Below are 20,846 nucleotides of genomic sequence, written 5' to 3' on the forward strand. Positions count from 1 at the left end.
ATTAGTCCAAACGAGGCATCTCCCAAACCCTGGTACTCACTGTTATCTCTTCTCCTACTTAAAAACATGCAATGACTCTCTAATGGCTAATAAACAAGTCCAGACTCCTTTGGCTTTTCAAGCCCTTCAGTCTAGCCCCCATTTACCAACTCAAATTCCTTCATTCATTCCTTCATTCACTGCTCACTCAAATTTATTTTTCAAAGTTTCTTTTTAAAAAAAATATGAACTACAGTTAATCAACATCGATATTTCAACACAAAAGAAAAAAAAAGGACAAAAAACATTGTACACAAAATTGTAAACTTCTGTTCCCAATAGTTTTTTAAAATTGTAGTAACAAAATTGCCCTGTTTGTGTCCTCCTCACTTTTTTTGTTCTAATTCACTGTTGACTTTTCACTCAACACTTTTACTTCAAACCTGGCAGTCTCCTTGTGGCTTTCCTGCTGCCCCCCCCCCCCACTTTGAAAGCTTTTTCTCCATGCCCCACTCTCTTGCTCTGCCAGTCTAAATCTTGACCATCTTCAAGGCCTAAATCTCCTTACTTCCTCTAGAAAGCCTTCCCTGGCTTCCTTCAGTTCATTCCCATCTCTCTTTGTTGCACTTTTCTACATTTCATCGTTCATAGCAAATATTTTCTAAATTATTTCATAACTTTTAATCTTGCCACTCTCGATAGAATATTAGAAAAAGGAAGGTCCAGAATTACATCCCATACTTCTTTCACCTGGACAAAAATGTCCATCAGGGACTAACCTCAGTACTTATTGATTGGTTTAGACTGGTCTTTTGCCATCTGAGTATTAAGATTTCAAGCCAGAGGGAAGCTTGGAAGTCAGCTAGTCCAGGCCTCTTCATTTTATAGATGAGGAAAGTAAAATCCACAGAGGTTTACTGACTTACCCTCCAAATCCAAACCCAGTACTCTGTCCCCTAGATCACATTATCCACAAATAAAGGGCAGGAATTCAAACCCAATAGCCAAGAAAAATAGCAAAAACCCAGGGGTACCTAAGGTCCTTTGAAGCCAAGCAATGCTGGGGTAAATTCTAGGTAGGACTCAAGGGAAATATGTAAAGTACATTCCGCCAATAAAATAAGAACTAGATCTCTTTCTGGCCTGCCCTCTTAATTATGCTTCCCTCCCCAACATATATTGGATCCTAGGGTTTTTACACAAATTTTGCATCTTCCTCTAGCTTTTGCATACAAAGCCAAAGGCCCCTGGACCTTGAGCCAGGGAAAATATGGGATCCCTATTTTTCCATACTTCCATAGGGAAGTATGGAACCCTATTTTTCCAGCTGCTACTGAACAGAGAGGGGTAATCTGAGTCCTAGGCACTGGCCTAGGAGCCTGGGGAGATACAAAATCCCAGCTATTGTGACCCAGAGGTATTTGTGGCTTGGCAAGTTAGGGTTAGGGTAGTCTGACACCATGGCAAACTCTCCCACAGGGGAATCAGACCAAAAACATGTACCTCATTAACAACAACTCCAATCAGCCAAGCTAACCAGGACTTCTGTTAACAAGCCAGAGGGCAGTGTTAAAGAAACACACACACACATGGGAATGTATCAGTAAGCAAGCCATTTAACAATGTGCAAATTTTTATTTAACAGTTAAAAGGTCAGAGCTTATAGAGTAAATCATTTCCATTCCCGCCATGGGCCTTGAGCCAATGAATTTAAAACAGTTTTCTACCGTTGTCAATCATGGCTGGACAGCTCCATCAATAAGTCATGTTTATTTCCTGGAACTCCATTAGGATTGAGCCAATTAGTGTTCCTAATTGCAAAACTCAAGAAAATTCTAGGCTTCATAGAATGTCCAGAATTGCAAGCAAGCATCCTAGGCCTGTCTGGTAAGGAGCAGTGAAAGCACACTGATTGGGTTGGAATAAGGTCGGTATCATATTCATTCCTCCTCTTTCTTCCGCATTAATTAAGGCACAGTTAAATTGGAAAGCATTAAAGAGATTTATCGTCACAAAGCCTCCCACCCCTGGTGTGTGTTTCAGACTTATCTCACCCCACCTATCGGCTATGGAGAGCAAAGCCCCAATGAGGTACAAACGTCTGGCCCCCACCCTCTTGTCATTTCATGCACTGTTACCTAGGGATCTCACACTGATGGCAGAAGGAGCTGGGAGCAGAAGCCAATTTCCGCAGACAATTTCCTTGTACTGGGGGGGTGGGAGGAGTTTCATCATAACGAGTAGATTTTGATTTTCTTTTCTTTTTTTTTTTTTTCAAATATACAGAGTTTGGAAGAGGAGACAAGGTCTTGTATTTCATGCTTTGAGGGTGGGAGAACTACTTATAATCTATAGATACTCAGGAGCACTGTTTGGGTCCCAAGGGATGTTTCCTTAAAGACCAGGCCAGATGGTCCAGGCACCATTCACAAGCCTCTAACATTCTGACCACTCCACTCACCCACCCAAGCTACAGGACAATGAGAGAAACCCAAGTATGTGGACTAATGAGTGACACTGCTTGCATGATTGAGCCAGAATTACTAGTCATTACTATCACAAGCCTACCTCTCAGATCTCTCAGGTTCATTTCAGTACTCACATTCTATGGTTCTATGGCTTGGACTGGCTCCCAGCTAGTGGGCAGTAAAGGCAGACACACACAAAGGGCAACTCAATTTTGGTTCCAACACCACCTCTGGGGACCTTGAACCATAGGGTCCAGCCAGCAAGCAATTTTATTTTGGTTTATTTTTTTTAAAGATTGGGTACAGGGCTGGAGAGTGGCTTAACTAGAGGGAGCAGAAGGCTTTGAGTAGAGAAGTCCTCTATATTCAGCCAACAACTCTGCCCATCACTGGGCAAACAGCTTCCCTTTCCTGGATCAGGCTCTAAGGGGGACAAGAACCTGTCAAAAACAATCACTTTCATCTGACCCTCCATCTGTACTCACAGAGGTACCAGCTCATCACCTCTCACCCAGGCTTACAGCGTCCTGGTGTCCTGGCTTCCAGTCTCTTCCACCTCCATTCCATCCCTTACTGGTGTCCTGGCTTCCAGTCTCTTCCACTTCTATTCCATCCCTTATACAGATGCCAAAGTGATATTCATGAATCACAAGTGTAGGCTATGTTGGCCCCCGCTACTCTTAAACTCATAGATTTAGGAATGATGGGGACTTTAGAGGTCATTGAATCCAATTCACTCACATTTTACAGATAAGAAAACTAAGGTCCATTTGGGATTCAAATCTCCATATGAACACAAAATCCCCTGCTCTAACTTCTGTATCAATCTGTCTTCAAGATAAAATAAGCACCTCTACTTTGGCATCCAAAGTCCTTTACAATATGGCTACAGCCTCCCTTTCTGGCTTTATTGTAATACTTCCTGTACTCTAAGTAGGTAAACTGGCTTACTGGCTGTTCCCTGTACATGACCTTCCCCATCCCTAGAAGGCAATTTTTATTCATCTCAACCTCTTAGAATCTCTAGTTTCCTTAGAAGCTCAGTTCAAGTATCCCTCCCCCATTAGATTGTATTTCCTTTCTATATATTTTACATTTATACTTATACATGTACTTATTTTTCCTAGGGGAACATAAGCTCCTTATGGGCAGGTAGATACCCTAGAATTTCTCCTAGGAGAATGCAGACTCCTTGTGGGTAGGTACAATTTCCATTTTTATCTCCACACCCAAAGCCTCTAGTATGTTCTGTCTCCTAGAAGAATGTAAATTTCTTGTGGGCAGGCACAATTTCCATTTTGTCTCCATACCCAAATTCCCTAGAATATTCTTTCTCCTAGGAGAATGTAAAATCCTTGTGGGTAGGTACAATTTCCATTTTTGTCTCCATACCCAAAGCCTCTAGTATGTTCTGTCTCCTAGGAGAATGTAAACTTCTTGTGGGTAGGCACAATTTCCACTTTGTCTCCATACCCAAATTCCCTAGAATGCTCTTTCTCCTAGGAGGATCTAAATTCCTTGTGGGCAGGCACAATTTCCATTTTGTCTCCATGCCCAAAGTCCCTGGAATGCTTTAACTCCCGAATGTAAACTCCTTGTGGGTGAGCACAATTTCCATTTTTTTTCCCTCTGTAGCAAGTATGTAACAAATGTCTGCTGAATGCATGAATAAATGAACAGATCATAAGCCCTTTGAGGACAGGAACAGGCTTGGTTCTGCCCTTGTATTCGGGTTGCTGAGCAACGAGCAGGCGCAAAGTAGGCATTTCATAAATGCTTCTTGAAATGAATTGCTGAATAGTAACCACAGAACACCCTGAAAATATAAAGCTGAATGAAAATATAAGGTTGAATAATTCAAAATGTGGTTTCAGAGAACCTCAATCACTTTTCCAGTTTTCTGTGCCCAGACATCTTAGTCTTGGAAGAACTTGGGTGCCAAAGTACATTAGTTCCAAAGCAAAGGGTCAGCAAGATGGAGGGAGTTCACTCTGGGTCTTCTTCAATTGAATCACTAAAGTTTAGTGTCAGTGGAGAGAACATCAAGAGAAAGATGTAGAATTCCTCTTCCTGGCTGAATGGTGGCCCAAAATGGTGGCCTTCCCTCTTCCTTTCCCTCTTGTTTGGTAAAAAGGCATTGTTAAGCATCTACTGTGCTGGTTAGGGCTATTTTACGTTAATTCATGAAAGGGGCCTAGGGGCTAATCTCCTTAAAGGTTTCTGAAAAACCATTTGGCTCCAACAGACACAGTGATTTTCTCAATTTGTATTATGGGGGGAAGTTTCTGAATATCTCATTTTAAGCCTGGCTAACACAGGGCAGAAAGTGGTAACAATCCAGTGATGCCCTACAGCAGTCACTGATCCCTTTTACCAAGTTCTCCACCCAAAGGTGCTCACCTCACAAACTGCCATGAGCTAAAAGGCATAAATACCATACCTAAGTAATCACCTCCCTAGGCTTCCACAGTGGGAGGAATAAGGAAGATGCTTAATTCCTTAGGTTTTCCTCCAGAGGCATGTAGTGAGAGAAAAGGGAAAGTTGCTGTGGAAAAATAAAAAGGGGAGATCAGGTAAAATCAAGCCCGGGGGCTTCTTAGGTATGATCCAGGCCCATGGAAAAGGATGAAAATGACGGAACCCAAACAAATGAATCACACTCTTGTGTCAAAGAGGAGGCCTGGTCAAATACTTAGGGAAACAAAAATGTGTGGTTATGTGGTTTTATAGCTACTGTTGAAATGTGAAATGGAGAACTTGGGGGATGTCAAAGCAAATGAAATTTGAAAACTTCCAGCCCTGAGATTCTGTGATCCTACTCCAAAATAGTTGGAGTAGATTTTTGGGCAGGGGCCAGAAGGAAGAGAAAACGGACAGTAACATCTTAGGGGCCAAAAGGATGCAGCAACTCCAGTGCTCTGCTCCTTTCTCCCCTTCCCCCTCCTCCTTTCTGGGGTCTCTGAGTCAGGGACTGCATTGAGAACTCCAGAATGCACCAAAACTAAACTGCAGAGCTGGGTAGAGAATTCCATGAAGAGCAACATTGCCCTCTAGTGGCAGGTGGAGCTAGAGGCTCTTTATTTTTTTTTAACTATATTTGTGGGGGCCGGGAGAAAAATTAATGTGAATTTTTCTGATGACTAATATACTGAGTTCTCCAAGTCAGAGAAGACTTACCAGAGACTAATCTACAAGCATCAGTCATATTTTTAATTTACTTGTACCCAGTCATCTTTTTAATTTCCCTGTACTAAGTCATCTTTCAAAGCAGAGGCACGAAGTTGGAAATGCAGTAGAAAAATCGAGGCATGATTCTCAAAGTCATTTCTTAAAGGCTGTTCAAGCCTGGAGGGCTGCTAACCATCCCTGGACAGTCTAAATGGGACACTTAATAGGGCCAGCAGTCACAGGGTAATAGGTTCCAGGGCTGATTTATTTACAGGACAGACAACAAATTTTGCTTCTTTGAAAAAGCTGCACACCAGGAATTGTCTGCAAAACCAAAAAGCTATTCATATGTCTTGGGAAATAATTGAATCTGGAACTACACAGAGAGCTCCCCTGGTAACTTGAAGAACCTTAACTCTAGGGTCTAAGAAACTGGATTCAAATCCTGTCTTTGACTTTCCAGCCTGTGTGAGTGATCAAGTCCACCCCACCCCTCCAAGCCTCAGTTTCCTCATTTGGAAAATGAGCTGGCCTCTGAGGTTGATTGAGCTCAAAATCTATGAATGTACGAAGCCTATGACCCCTTTTGGTCTTCTTACCAAGGAAAGAACAATATGGTAGAGACTTGGGAGTCAGGAAGACCTGTGTTCAAATCTCACTTAATACTAGTGATAGTGCCATGGACAAGTCACAGAATCTCTGAATCATCCAGGAAAATGAGAAAGTCTTTTCCAGCTTTAGTCCTAAGAGTTAATGACCCTCATCAATGACTTTGTTGGAGTGAAGCAGAATCCTAAGGAAAGCACACTCTATCAAGCAAAAGTCACATACCTCTTTAGGTTGTGGACAAGAGTAGGAAGGAGACAAAGTCTCATTTCCTGTCTCAAAAGCTGCAAGTCATATCTTCTAGGGTTCAAGCTAGGTAATAAGCTCAGAGCATAGCTGTGAAATCTCTACAATCATAGGATATTGACTTATGCACTGTATCAATTTAAAGTTCAGATACCAATCTTTAATAAGACACCGAAATTAAACTGTGACCACAAGCGCCTATAAAGATAAGACATATTAGCACTTCATAGTCGAAATCTCATACAATCAGAGCAAAGCTGCCATATCACTGACACCCTCCCAGTTTAACTTGGATGCCAATGCTAATAGTTAATTAAAAAAATAAATTAATTAAATAAAAAATTAAAATCCAAGACTAGTATAATTTCTCTTGCTGGATTTTACTTCTTACTGTAACAACCTCTTGTTCAAATACCCTTGGCATTCAGTGACCAACAGGGTTAATATTAGACTCCTTAAGCCAGCCCTAGACTGCTAGGAAAGACTTCCCCACCCTCTGACACCCCTCTTTGTAATTCCCATTTCAATATCTCTCAGTTTCTTCAATATCCTGCAGGGGGAAAAAATAAAGCTTGTAACATGAGTGTTTGGAGGCTGGGGATGGGGAGGGGATACTCTAGCCCAGCTTCTGTCTATCATATCAAGTCTTGACTAAGGATCCTGGTGCTTTTTGTATGGGGGTCACTGAGGAAAGAGGGTAAGGCAGGAAAAGGAGAGGATGGGGCACTGCTCACCTACCTTCTCATGGTAGGGTCCTAAGACAATCCAGCCACAGAAAGTGTATCCCAGGTAAATCATCCCAGCACAGGCACAGAACCGCAGGACTTTAGGCAGTGAAGCCTGCATCGTCAAAATGAGCACCTAAAAGTCCAGAAATAACATTCAATGGGGTTAAAGCTCCATTAATCAACCCAAACCCATCCAAAAGGTGGCACCCAACGCATGTAGACTTACATTGTATGTCTGGAAATAACCCAAATATCTGATGACTCCGACCCAAGCGAATAAAGTGGATGTCCCAAGCAAAATGCTGCAGAGGTCATAATTTGTGAGATTCTAACACATAGAGAAGAAAAAACAAATGAACCCAAAACAGACATGAGTGAAAGTCTTTATTCTATAAAGAAATCATCTGATCAGTTAGGGCTACCAACTTTACTTTGTAGTACCTTATGTTTTGAGTTGTAAGGGAATTCAGAGATCATTGGGTTCAAATTACTCCCTCATTGGGTGGTGCAGTGGATAGAGCAGTGGCCTGAAGTCAGGAAGATTCATCTTCCTGAGCTCAGATTCAGCCTCAGACACTTACTAGTTGGATGACCCTGAGTAAATCACTTAGCCCTGTTTGCCTCAGTTTCCTCATCTGTAAAATGACCTGGAGAAGGAAGTGACAAACCACTCCAGAGTCTCTGCCAAGACAATCTCAAATGGGGTCACAAAGAGTCAGACATGACTGAAGAACAACTCTCTTATTGCGTGGATGAAGAAGCAGACCCCCAAAGTCCAGTTAGCAGGGCACAGAGCCAAGATTTGAACACAGGTCTTGACTCTAAATCCAAATCCAGTACTTTCTAAATGACAAAATGAAGTAGATTTACCAAGTAATTATAAGTAGACTTCTCCCAGGGTTTCAGAAATTACTCGTTTCCCTCCAGGCACTGATGTGATTACATGCAATATAAAAGGCTCGGTTCTTTGATTTGGTTTTATATTTTAAGTATCTGTTCCTCAGCCTCTTAAATGTTTAAAGAGACCAGCTTGCTTTATTTTTAAGTGATACACCTGAGAGACATTTACAGCAATCTTGGGCCCTTTAATGCTTAATATAAGGTTTTGGGGTTTTGTTTTTACAACATATTTCAGCCCAAACACACACCAATCAAGTAACAAGTGTTTATCAAGCATCAGTTATAGACCAGGCTGAGGAATCAAAAATAACGATGCAACTTTAGCCCCTGCCCACAAAGAGTTTCCAATCCCTCCCTTCTTCCCTTCTTCCTTCCTTCCTTTCTTCTTCCTTCCCTCCCTCCTTCCTTCCCTTCTCCCTCACTCCTCTCCTTCCCTTCTTTCTTCTTCCTACCTCATTTCTTCTTTCCTTCCCTTCACCCTCCTTTCTTCCTTCTTTTCTCCCTCACTCCTTTCCTTCCCTTCTTTCTTCTTCCTCTCTCATTTCTTCTTTCCTTCCCTTCACCCTCCTTTCTTCCTTCTTTTCTCCCTCACTCCTTTCCTTCCCTTCTTTCTTCTTCCTCCCTCATTTCTTCTTTCCTTCCCTTCACCCTCCTTTCTTCCTTCTTTTCTCCCTCACTCCTTTCCTTCCCTTCTTTCTCCTTCCTTCCCTTCTCCCTTGCTCTCTCCTACTTTATTTTGACATTCAAAGCCCTTCATAACCTAGTCCCCTCCTACTTTTGCAGTCTTCTTACAAGTTATTCCCTGACTGGTAATCTTCCATCCCCTGATACTGGCCTCCTGACTATTCCATAACCAAGATGCTACCTCATTTGGCTCCAGGCATTTTCTGTCCTCCACATCTAGAAGGCTCTCCGCTTCTCCACCCTGCCTCCTACTAACCTCTTTGACTTCCTTTAAGTCCCAACTAAAGTCTTTCCCCAAAGTCCTTGATCCTAGTGCCTGCTGGTTATCTCTGTTATTTTTATTTCCTATTTATCTTACACACAGGTTGCTCTGTAAGTGTTTGTTTGCATGTTGGCTCTTCCATCAGATTGTAACCTCCTTGAGGTCAAGGTCTGTCTTTTCCCTCTTTTCCCAGTCCTTCGAATAAAACTTGATATATAGTATGCACTTAATGAATGTTTCCTGATTGATTAATTGATCGATAAAGAAGAGAAAAGACCTGTCCAAGGTCATGCAGGTGATAGCTAGGTTCTGTCAATGATCAAATTGCAGAATATGGGACACATACAATGGGATTAGAAAAGGGTGAGAAAATTCCTGATTTTCAAAAAAAGGAAATAGAATATATCTGTAAAGGTCAATGAGGTCAACTAATATTTCTAGCAAAACTATAGAACATATTAAGAAGAAATTGGCAATCTTGCATGGTTTCATCAAGTACCCCACCAAGCAAGTCAAGTCCATAAGCCTGTGCTAAGCACTTACCATGTGCCTGGCAGAGTGCTAAGTGGTGGGAATGCAAATGTAATAGACAGTCCCTGCCCTGAAGGAGCTTATATTTGAATCAGGGAGAACATAATACATAAAAGAGAACAGAAAAACAATGAAGGGGAAGTGCTACCATATTCTCTACCATTAATGCAATTTGGTGTTTGGTTTAAGGGGCCACATTTTAAGAAACATATTGATCATACGAAGGGCATCAAAAGAAGAGGAGCCAGAATGAGACGAGGAAAGGCCCCAAAATCATGCTATGTGATGACATATGGCATGGCACAATACCTGGTACATGGCAGAAGCTTAGTAAATGTTTGTAGACTTGACTATTGAAGTCAAAACATGTTGAAGAACAAAGGATACTGGAGTGGTTTGCCTTTTTCCTTTTCCAGATGAGGAAACTGAGGCAAACAAGGTTAAGTGACTCATTCCAAGTCACACAGCTAGTAAGTGCCTGAGGCCAGGTTTGAACTCTGATCTTCCTGACTCCAGGCTCAGAGTTCTATGCACTGCACCACCTAGCTGTCCTGACAAGTAGAACCGGTTGCCTTGAGAGGTGGTAAGCTTCCCTTTCCTTAGAAGGTGTTCAAACAAGGTTTGGATGTCCCCTTGTTAAGTGGGTCAGGTAGAGGCTGCATTGGATCCTGATGAATACCTGGTCACTGGATTCAGATGGAGGAGAAGTGAGGCTGGTGACCTGCACAGCCCTCCCTCACTCAAAATAAAGTCAAGTGCAAGTCATGTCATCATTTCCCTAATGGCATGGTCTTCTTCGGCAACGAAGGAGGAACACAAAAAACTGGATGGCTGCTGAGATTCTTTCTGCTACTGGAATGTTCTGTCCATCAACAGCAGCAGTGACTCACTAGTAATACCCAATCCCTATGCACTAATACATCAGCTTTGGTTGGAGCCCAAACACATGTTAAATGCAAAGGACACTGGAAATAGAATTCAAGGCAAGTAATCCATGTCTAAGGCTTAGAAGAAGCTTCCTTATAGAAAACTTCCCACTAGACAGCTGGGAAACCTTATTTACAAATGATCCAGCCTAGCAGCCCCCAGTAAATATTTGCCAAGGGTAACAGGAAGGCTGAGTAGGAGGGATTTACCACCACAGATTATCTCGGCCAACAAAAACCCTTAACGATGAATTTTCTACTTGATCATTTGCCACATTGATCCTATGACTGGTCTTCTCCCCTGATGGGCTTGGAATTCTTAACTTTCAACACACAAATCTTTACTCCCAATAAGCTCTGGCGTTTGTAGGACAGAGGACTTTAGCATCAGGTAATCCTTCTCAAATAAGATAGTCTTGTAAAGCACTTAGCACAGTACCTGGAACATAGCAGATTCTTAATAAATTATTCCCTCCCCTCTTCTTCACTCCCCCTTTCATTCCCTTCTTTCTGCTTCCCTCCCTCACTTCCTTCCTTTTCCTTTCCCACTTTCTTCCTTCGTCCCTTCTTTCTCCTTCCCTCCCTCCTTCTTCTTCCCTTCTCCCTCTCTCCTTCCCCTCCTTCCCCTCCTTCCCCCTCATCTCCAGACAAGCTGCCAGAATTCTAAACCATAAGGTTAACTGGATTCAACTTGCCAGAGGCAAGAGCGCAAAGCTCTCATAGCCACAAGATACAGTGGAGAAATCCCCTAGAATCCCTCCATAGATTTCACAAGAAGTACAAGGGGGCTGCATTTGGAGGCAGGGAGCCTGGATCTGAGTCCCAGCTCTCTTCCTTTCTCCTTGTGTGACCTTGAGCACATAACTTCCTTTCTCTGACCTTGTCACCTATAAAAAGTGGGGGCTGGAGAAGATGACCTCCACGTTCTCTCCTAGCTCTAAATCTACGGAGGCCATACACACAGTAGCAAGAACAGGGGATCTGAAGCCAGAGGACCTCTGCCACTTGTACAACTTTGAGTACAACCCTCAACTTCTGTTGGTCTCAGTTTCATCGTCTGTCAAACATGGCAGCTTGGCTAAATGACCTCCAAAGCACCATTTGGCTCTAAATCTACAGTCCTATGAACTTGAGTCCTGGCACAAACTACATGAATCCTTGGTTATATAAACTTGGTGACAAAGAGTAAAGAATTTGTGGTTAGCTTCTCCCCAGTAAAGCAGACAGATCTTTGGAGAGCCACTCTTTCTGAGGGAAAAATAGACTGCCTTTTCACCAAAAAGCATTTTTCCCACTTCAGGGTCTACTCAGCAGATGCTGCCAAGTACCCAGTGTAATCAGGAGAGTATTATTTTCCACAGTGTGTCAACCACTTTATTCTACCTTTCTAAAGAAACCAGAACACAGAAGGGGTTCATTTGTATGTATGTGGAGGGAGATTGAGTAAAAGACAGTATTCTAGATAAAGCTACAAGGATATGGTTTTCAAGATAAAAGTCCATCTGGAATAGTAGCTTCAGGGTAGATCAAAATTGACACATTCTCACCTTTGCTTTGATTTCCATTTTTAATATTGATCCGATGATGGTCATTAAATCACTGATGATCACGAGAATGTACCATCCGTTGATAAACTCCCAGCGATCAGCATCACTCACACGTCTTTTATATTTTTCCAGGAAGAATCTTATAAATCTCTGTAGCAAACATTTTTAAAGTATTTCTTACACACAATCTTGCCATCTGGGAAGTGGGAGAGAAATTCTGAAGGTGCTTTAGCTCCAAGGTGTCACTGACGGCATCAGAATACTCCCAAGGGAGCCCAAATGAGATTAAAATGTAATAGAGAAATATTTAACAAAATAAACACAAACATCATGGAACACACATAATATTAATATATGGTTTTCTAAATCCTTATGTAGGATTTTATGGGCCCCATTTCTATTCAATATGGGACACCACTGCTCTGGCCTAGAAAATCATCTGCCACCAAACTTCCCAACTAGACCCTAAGTACCCTGAGGGCAGTGATTATATCCAATGCATTTCTGTCCCCTACAGAACCTAACATTGTACTAAGCATGGACACTTGATTTCAAACAATTAATAAATCAAATTAAATTTGTGTGCTAAGTTGATGTCCCAGAGAAACAGACTCTAGCTAACAGAGATCAACTGTAACAGAAGGAAGGCATCATGGTTCAGTAAAAAGGATGCTGGTTTAGTTAGAAAATCTGGGTTTGAATCTTATCTTGGTCATTTGTGTGAACTTGGAGAAGTCCCTTAACATCCATGGGCCTGGATTTCCTCACGTGTAAAATGAAAAGGTTGAATGAGATGATCACAGAATCTTTGAACTCAGGTGGGAAGGAACCTCAGGGGCAATTTACATTACAACTTCATTATACATATGATGAGGCCAATGACAAGTCCAAGGTCACAAAGGTAGCAAGCAGTGGAGGTAGGATTTGAACTCACTTTCTCTGACTCCAAAGTCACTTCTCTTTCCCTTCTAAAATCCCTTCCCACTCTAAACCCTAGCATAAATGGAGAATATATAGGGTGTAATATGTTGAGAGTTGGAAAAGCAAAAATCATCTAGGAAAGTAGTTCTTCAGGTTTGGGATAAGGAAAAAAAGAGGGAGAAACATATCGTCTATGGCCTTTTCCCATGAGTTTATTAATTTAGTTAAAGGAGCACCAATTATCTGAAAGAGCCTCACTCTTCAAAAATCTTTAGTTACTTCCTACACCCCAGGCTAATTAAATAGCCTGGTGGGGAGGCAATCACTCTCCTCCAGGGATTTAATCTATCAGAGGGGCTTCTGAAATAGAAGGATGATTCAGCATCAATGTTCCATCCTCCTGGCAAACCAAAGGGGAAGAAACCAAAGGGAGGTAAGGTGAGAATCGAAATGCACATACTTACTTTTTGCAATCTGAGGGCCAGGACGATGGATCTGGTGCACAGAATAAGGGATGTAAAGCAACCCAGGATAACAAAAACATCAAACATCAGAATGTATTGGGTATTTTTCTGACCTGGAAAAAGCAAAAACCCAAAACATCACCTCTAGGCACATTTTACTGAATATTGATTCTCAATATGTCTGCTGTTCTCTGGCAAGTTGGTCTGAAACTATAAAAGTTCTTTGGGATGAAACTGATCAATTTTTCAGCATTTACAATTTTGTTCCATCCCATAAAAAGCATGAGGCCACTTGAGGTAACAGCTAAAAGCCCACAAGTACAGTCAGGAGACTTAGATTCGAGGCTGGCCTCTTGAAATATATTGGCTGTGTGACCCTGAGCAAGTACTTTAACCTCTCTCAGTGCCCCCAAGCAAGTCTAGAGATTTTAAGTCACAGGTGAATTACTGGTCAGCAGCAGGTGGAGAAAGTCAGTCACAGACCCAGACCCAGAAGAATATGTCGGATTGTGTTATAACCACCTCAACATACTCATTCAGTTATCTACAAGTCAATGGAAACAGCCCCCCAACCAAGCAGGTCTGTATCTTACTTAAACTACCCTAGAATCTCCCTTTAACTACTTAACTATAAAGTTGAAATTCAATACAGGAGGGTCTATCTTGGATGCCACTCAAGGGAAATTTAATTAATGAAATTCTCATAATTCTCATAAGGTACGGACAGGCACAGGGCCATAACACATAATAATGTTTTGGACTTAGCAGATGCTTAATTAATGTGAAGGTTTTTTTAATTGAATCAAGTGACAGGATTAGAGTATTTGAGGTTACTGTCTCACTTCGGGGTGCCTTGATTCTGGCTGGAAGCTATTTCCTCCACCTACTTACTTATATTTATCAGTGCTCCATAACTACTTCTGGGGCTCCATTAGGTTAAAAAAATTAAATAAAAAAATACATATCTTGCTATCTAACTTTCTTCCTTTTTTATCAAATATTACTACATATATATTCCTACTCTATACCTCTCTGCTACTCTTTAGGCAATCCTGTTTCAATTCTCTAAAAAACATAGAGTTCCATGACCCCCGTCACAAAACAATCGAAAACACTGCACAGTGGAAAGGGCATCACTAGATCCATGTGGAGGCATTGGGTGGCTCAATGGATAGAGAACTGGGCCTAGAGCTCCAATCAGATACTACTAGCTATGTGACCTTAGGCAAGTCACCACTCCAGTATCTTTGCCAAGAAAAATCCATGTACAGTATGGTCCATAAGGTCAAGAGGGGTCAGACACTACTGAAAGACAGATCCATGTTTGAATCTGGGCTCTGTCATTTGAACTGTATGACTCACCTTGAGGTCTCCATTTTCCCATCTGCAAAAATAAGGGGGTTGGTCCAGATGACCTCTATCCACTCCTATTAGTGTATGATACTAAGGGAGATCGTAATTCCAGGGGAAATCTAGGCTAATCAAAAGACCTGGATGTGCTGCCCATGGGCAATCCATCCACATCTTCTGCTGCTCCATTTCTGGACCTGGCTTACTGTCCATGTTCAGTGTTGGTCCAAGCTATGTGGATACATAGATGAGCTCTGTAGGTTGGTTATTCATTGCTGTGTGGACAGTTAGGCCAAATTCAAATTGACTTCTGGTGGGAGAGGGCCAGACTTCCGGTAAGGGAGGAGTAAGGAACTCCCAATGTAGAAACTCCTTCCAAGAAGCAGATCAACAATTCAGCCATAATAACTTAGAAGAGCCTTAGAATTCCCCATGGCTCTGAGGAGGAAGAGGATTGGCTCTTGGTCTCAAAGCCAATATATGTCAGAGACAGGATTTGAATCCCAGGTCCAAAACCCAGCCCTCTGCATTATACCAGAATACCTCTCTCTATACTAGGGGTTCATGAACTTAATGCTAGTGCCTTCCCTCTATCGATTATATCCTGTTTAACCTGTATAAAACTGTTAGTGTATTCATGTTGTTTCCCACTAGATCATGAGCTCCTTAAGGGTGGGGTCGGTTTTTTGCCTTTCTTTGTGTCTTGAATGCTTAGCATGGTACCTGGCACATAGTAGGTGCTTAAGAAATGCTTGCTGACCGAACTTGTTTTTTAAAAAAACTATTTGGGGGACTGTTGGTTTCTTTTAAAATCCTGTATATTTTCTTTTATGAATTTAAAAGCATCATTCTGAGAAGGGATCCATCAGTTTCACCAGACCACTGAAGGGGTCCGTGATACAAAAAAAAAGATTAAGAATCCCTGCTGTTGGATAACATTTAAGATGCCATTTTGATCTGCCAAATCAAATGCTATTTTGTAGTCAAACAATAATCACAGCAGGATCTGGTATTTCCTGAACTTCTCAGACAACTGTGTATCGATAAAGGTCAGCTATGGAATACTACTTGTGAAAACCTGCCTGCTCCTTTCTACTACCTTCAAAGGAACCATCATACATATGGAAATGACTCTCATAAGAATTTTATAGAATGAAAAGCAGACATATGGGTCAGCAGTTACTCAGCCACATTTTGTTGCTAACAATATATCTGAGATTTCTTTCTAAGTCTTTGGTGTCAAGTAATGAATCAACAAGCATTTATTATGTGCCAACTGTATGCCATGCATTGGGCATACAAATACAAGGAAAGAAATGTCTTTCACTCAAAGACCTTACAAGAGAAATGATACCTTTACATATTTTTTTCAGTCATGTCCTTTTCCTCTATAAGAATATCCAGAACTGTGATGATTGAGGTCCAGGGTCCAGGGTCCAGTGCGCTTGGTGGGTTTCTTTTTAAGTGCAATAATCTTGTCCATTTTTCACCTACCTCTTGGCTATTGTTTTGGGGTTTTTTTTTTTTGGTTTTTCAGGGGTTTTTTTTTTAGTAACAATCTTGTCCACATTTCATCTATATCTTTGTTTTTTTCAGTTTTTCATGTGTTTTTTTTTTAAGTGTAACAGTCCTGTCCACATTTTATCTATCTCTTGTTTTTTCAGTTTTATGTTTAAATGCCTTCAGGATGATTTTGCTTATTTGGGGGTCTCATCCAGTATTCTTCAAAATGGACTTTTCCTCCCTATGGCTGAGCAGCCCAGTGAAAAGATTGCTGACCTTGGAATCAGGAAGACCTGACTTTGAATTCTCTTTCAGAGGCATATCATCTCTCAGCCTCAGTTTCCTCATCTGCAAAATGGGAATAATGATAGCGTCACAGTAGCATTTGTAATGTTAATTAGATCTTTCCCATGCATTAATAGGTCTCAAGTACCTTTTATTAATTTTCTAAAGAGACATTGGTTCTCGAGGGTTGTGATGCCTTCTAACTCTGAAAAGTGTATAAATACTACACTTTGGGGCTTGTTCATTGGAAGTGTTGGTTTGGCCAGAGGAGACTCTGGGAAGCCCCTAAGGAACTCCCCCCACCAACGCCCCACTTTGAAAATCCAGATGTTGGTCCTTCTCTCTCTGTCAGTGGATCTTTATTACTCTGTTAATATTTTCTCTGAAGTTCAGGGTGCTGGATTTTTTCCCTGAACTAAGTGAATGATATATGTGCTTGACTGAAGTGATTGTTGACCCCCTCAAAAGTTGCCTTTCCTTTTAGAAAAGCAGATCTAAAAACCTGTGTGGCATGTGTATGTCAGGCTCCTTGCTATTATAGGATTAAATGAGATAACACATAGGAAGCACTTTGCAAACCTTAAGGTATTTTATGAGTATTATGTTATATACATATATAACACATATACATATATAGTATTATGAGGCTATATGGCCATAATTTTCCACAATCCTTCTTTGTAAGATTTATGAACTGATTTGTATCCTAAACCACTGCTGATATTACCTGCCACATCTCACTGAGTAGAAAACCAGGGCTGACTAAGAGAGTTTTTAGTTTCTTTTGTTTACCCAGTTATGACAACTGGTTAATTTTTTGCAAAAAATTGCTATAGTCAGTATTGGTGACCATTTCTCCATCAATTTCCTATTTTTTGACATAAAAAAATTCATTTAAATAGAATAGATTGAAGTTGCTCCCAAAAGTTTGAAAAGCTGACTATATACCACTAATAAACATTTATTAAGCACCAACTATGTGCCAGGAACTGGGCTAAGCACCTGGGACACAAAGAAAGGTAAAAGACAGTCCCTGCTCTCATGAAACTTCCAGTCTAAGGGAGGTGATAACATACAAACAATTATGTAGAAGGAGATATATGCAGCATATTTGGGAATAATCAACAGGAGGAAGGTAGTAGAATTAAGAAGGATTAGAAAAGGCTAATCATACAAGTTGGAACTTTTGTTGGAATTTGAAAGCAAAAGGAAAAGATGGAGAGGGAGAGAAATCCAGGTGTGGAGAATAGCCAATGAAAATGGGAGGTGAAGTGCCCTGTGTGAGGAAATACAGTATAATAAGTATAAGAAGGCTGGAAAGTTAGGAGGCAGGCAGGTTATGAATGGCTTCGAATGTCAAACAAAGGATTTTCTAATTGATCCTGGAGATGATAGGGACCCACTGGAGTTTATTAAGTAGAGCCAGACCTGTACTTTAAGAAGAGCATTTTGATGGATGGACTGGAGTAGGGAGAAATTCAAGGAAGAGAGATCAACTAGAGGAGGTAGGAGAGGATAAAGACCTATACCAGAGTGGGAGCAGTGTCAGAGGAGAGAAGAAGGAACATGTGTGTGATGTTACAGACAAAATCAACAGGACGTGGCAACACATAGGATATGAAAGGTGTGTGAGAGTGGGGAACTAAGGATGACAACTAGGCATCAAGCCTGAGGGGTTGAAGAAAATGGTGATAACCTGACTATAATAGCGAAGTTAAGAAGAGGGAAGAGACTGGGGGAAAGATGAGCTCAGTTTGGGGCATATGGAATTTAAGATGTCTAGGGGGCTTCCAGTTCAAGATGTCCAACAGACAGTTGGAGACTGTGAGACTGGAGGTCAGCAGAGAGGTAAGGGCTGGATAAGTAAATTTAAGAATCCTCAGCACAGAGATGATAACTGATTCCACAGAAGCAGATGAGATTAGCAACTGAAATAGTATAAAGGGAAAAGGGAAGAGGGCCCAGGAGAGAGCTCCGTGAGACATCCATAATTAGTAGGCATGATCTGGATGAAGATCCAACAAAGGAACAGTTAGATAAGTAGGAGAAAAACCAGGATAGAGTAGTACCCCAAAAGCCTTAGGAGAAGAAGGTATCAAGAAGATAATGATTGACAGCATCAATCAGCTGAAGAAAGATGAAGAAGGATGAGAACTGAGAAAAGGCCACTAGATTGGCAATTAAGAGAACAGCAGTCATTTTGGAGAGAGCAATATCCATTAAATGATAAGGTTGGACAGCTAATATAGAGAGTTAAGAAGAGAGTGAGAGGGAAGGAAATGGAGGGTCCAATTGTAGATTGCTTTCTCAAAGAGTTTTAGCCACAAAAGAGAGGAGAGGCATGGGAAGATAGCTAATGAGGATGGATCATCATGAGTGTTTTTTGAAGTTGGGAAGATAAGGGCATGTTTTAAGCAATAGGGAAGCAGCCAGTAGATAGGGAGAGATTGAAGGTAAGTGGGAAAATGAGGGTGATAAAGGAAACAATCTACTGGAGAAAATGGAATGGGGGCACAGGGTTTGCCTTGGCAAGGTAAAAGACCACCTTCATGTGAGACTGAAGGAGGAAATGGTTGCAGAAGGCATTTGGATGATATTGAGGAAAAGAGGGAGCTCACTGTGGATGACCTCAATTTTTTTCAGTGAAAAGGTTCAGGTAAAGTTCTAATCTGAGAACACTGAGGGAGGGAAAGCCATGGGAGGTTTAAGAAGGGATGACAAGCATTGGAAAATCCACTGTGATGACAGGCATAGAGAGTCAATTAGGGAAGTTGCCTTACTGCAGTGAAGACCCAGTTAAGATTATACAACATAAATTTGTATTGGATCCAGTTAGCAGAGTTTTCATAATTTTCTTCAGTTTCTATCAGTAGCACTAGAATGCAGTGGATAGTGGAAGCAATCCAACATGGAGACTTGGCAGGGCAAGATCATCATTAGGGTAAGGTGGCAAAGGACTTGAGAAGAAGGTGGTATAGAATTGAGTTGTTTCACCAAGGAGTCACAATTGGGAAGGGAACTGTGTAGCTTTTCGGGGATGATAGCCTAGGAAAGAACCAAGGGGGATCAAAGGATTGGAGGTCACAGGGAAGATGAAGAACATGGATTGGAGTTGCAAGGCAGAGGGAACAGAGGAATACCAACAGATTGAAATAAGATAAGGGGCATTTCAGAGTTTTATGAAAAATGGAGCATTTATGAGACATGGAAAGATCTAGGGTTTGACCATTTCTGCGCGTGACTGAAGTAGGTCAGAGAAAATAAGTAAAGAAAGTTGGTGCATAGGGTATTTGACATGGGCAACTGAATCAGGAATAACTCCCAAGTCAGTAATGAATCATTTCTTGTCCTTTCAGATATGAATCTTAGTGTCCCTAATATTTTTATTGTTCACTATGTCTTGTTTATTCCAAAAGTTTTAGCTCAATTTTAAGTTTTAACAGCTATTTAATAGTTTTAAGTTTTAATAGCTATTAATAGCTTTCATCTATTAAAGCTTAAAATAGGAGTAAGACGTTTGAGACATCCCATCCAAGTATGAGGCTTCTATGAGGACTAGGTTTCAGTCACTCTCACTCCTCACTCCTCAATCATGTTTTCCATTGTTTTTCATCCTTCTCAACTACATTCACATTTTCATTTAAATTACTGTATCTCAAAGTGTATGTTGATTTCATTTGAAAGGTCCTGTCCAGTTCACCATAAAATTTCTCTGTCTCTTCTCCCTCTTCAAAAGATGCTGGCGAATAAGCCATAATTATTTTCATGGTGGTCTCTTTTGCAAGTACTTATCATAAGCAATATGAGATGACCAAAGTTCCCTTTAAATTATATTTCTTGTTGCTTTTGGACAGACTATAAAACCAACTTTACCAGCTTCTATATTTAATGCTCCAATGGTTTCCTGAGTCAACTTCTGTTTAATCTGCAAATTCTTTGTTTTATGGTTTCATTTATAGTGAGAATGATAACATAAATGAGATTCGTTTCTTCATGTTCTAAGTTCACTATCTGGTCATTTAGCATACCAAGTTAAAATTCATAGACAATCCAAAAACTACATAAAATTTCATACTTTGCCCCCTTTTCCAGTACTCTGCCATCACTAAAGAAGTAGAAAGTCACCAGATGGCACTGAAGGCCATCTTACATTGATTTTTCTTTATTTCATTGGTTGCTATGGCCAAAGAATTCATTTTCCAGAGCCTACCGGAAACAAGTCTCCTCATAATCAGCTGCCTTAGTTCTCAAAAAGCAGACCATTCTGTTTCCACAACT

The 20,846-nt window shown here is 41.0% G+C and overlaps 1 protein-coding gene across 4 annotated transcripts in view; it reads right to left on the reverse strand.

Annotated features, from left to right (window-relative positions):
• The window catches only part of MCOLN2 (mucolipin TRP cation channel 2), an 82,911-nt gene that overhangs the window by 9,747 nt on the left and 52,318 nt on the right, over positions 1 to 20,846 (reverse strand). For all 4 annotated transcript variants that reach the window (XM_072648906.1, XM_072648904.1, XM_072648905.1 and 1 more), the window contains 4 exons: positions 13,431 to 13,543; positions 12,046 to 12,195; positions 7,422 to 7,523; positions 7,206 to 7,328 (listed from right to left, as the gene is read on the reverse strand). In XM_072648906.1, the coding sequence (XP_072505007.1) occupies positions 7,206 to 7,328; positions 7,422 to 7,523; positions 12,046 to 12,195; positions 13,431 to 13,543 (488 nt within the window). The remainder of the gene's footprint in view (positions 1 to 7,205; positions 7,329 to 7,421; positions 7,524 to 12,045; positions 12,196 to 13,430; positions 13,544 to 20,846) is intronic.

Source organism: Notamacropus eugenii, chromosome 2 (assembly GCF_028372415.1).
Source record: "Notamacropus eugenii isolate mMacEug1 chromosome 2, mMacEug1.pri_v2, whole genome shotgun sequence".
NCBI lineage: Eukaryota > Metazoa > Chordata > Mammalia > Diprotodontia > Macropodidae > Notamacropus > Notamacropus eugenii.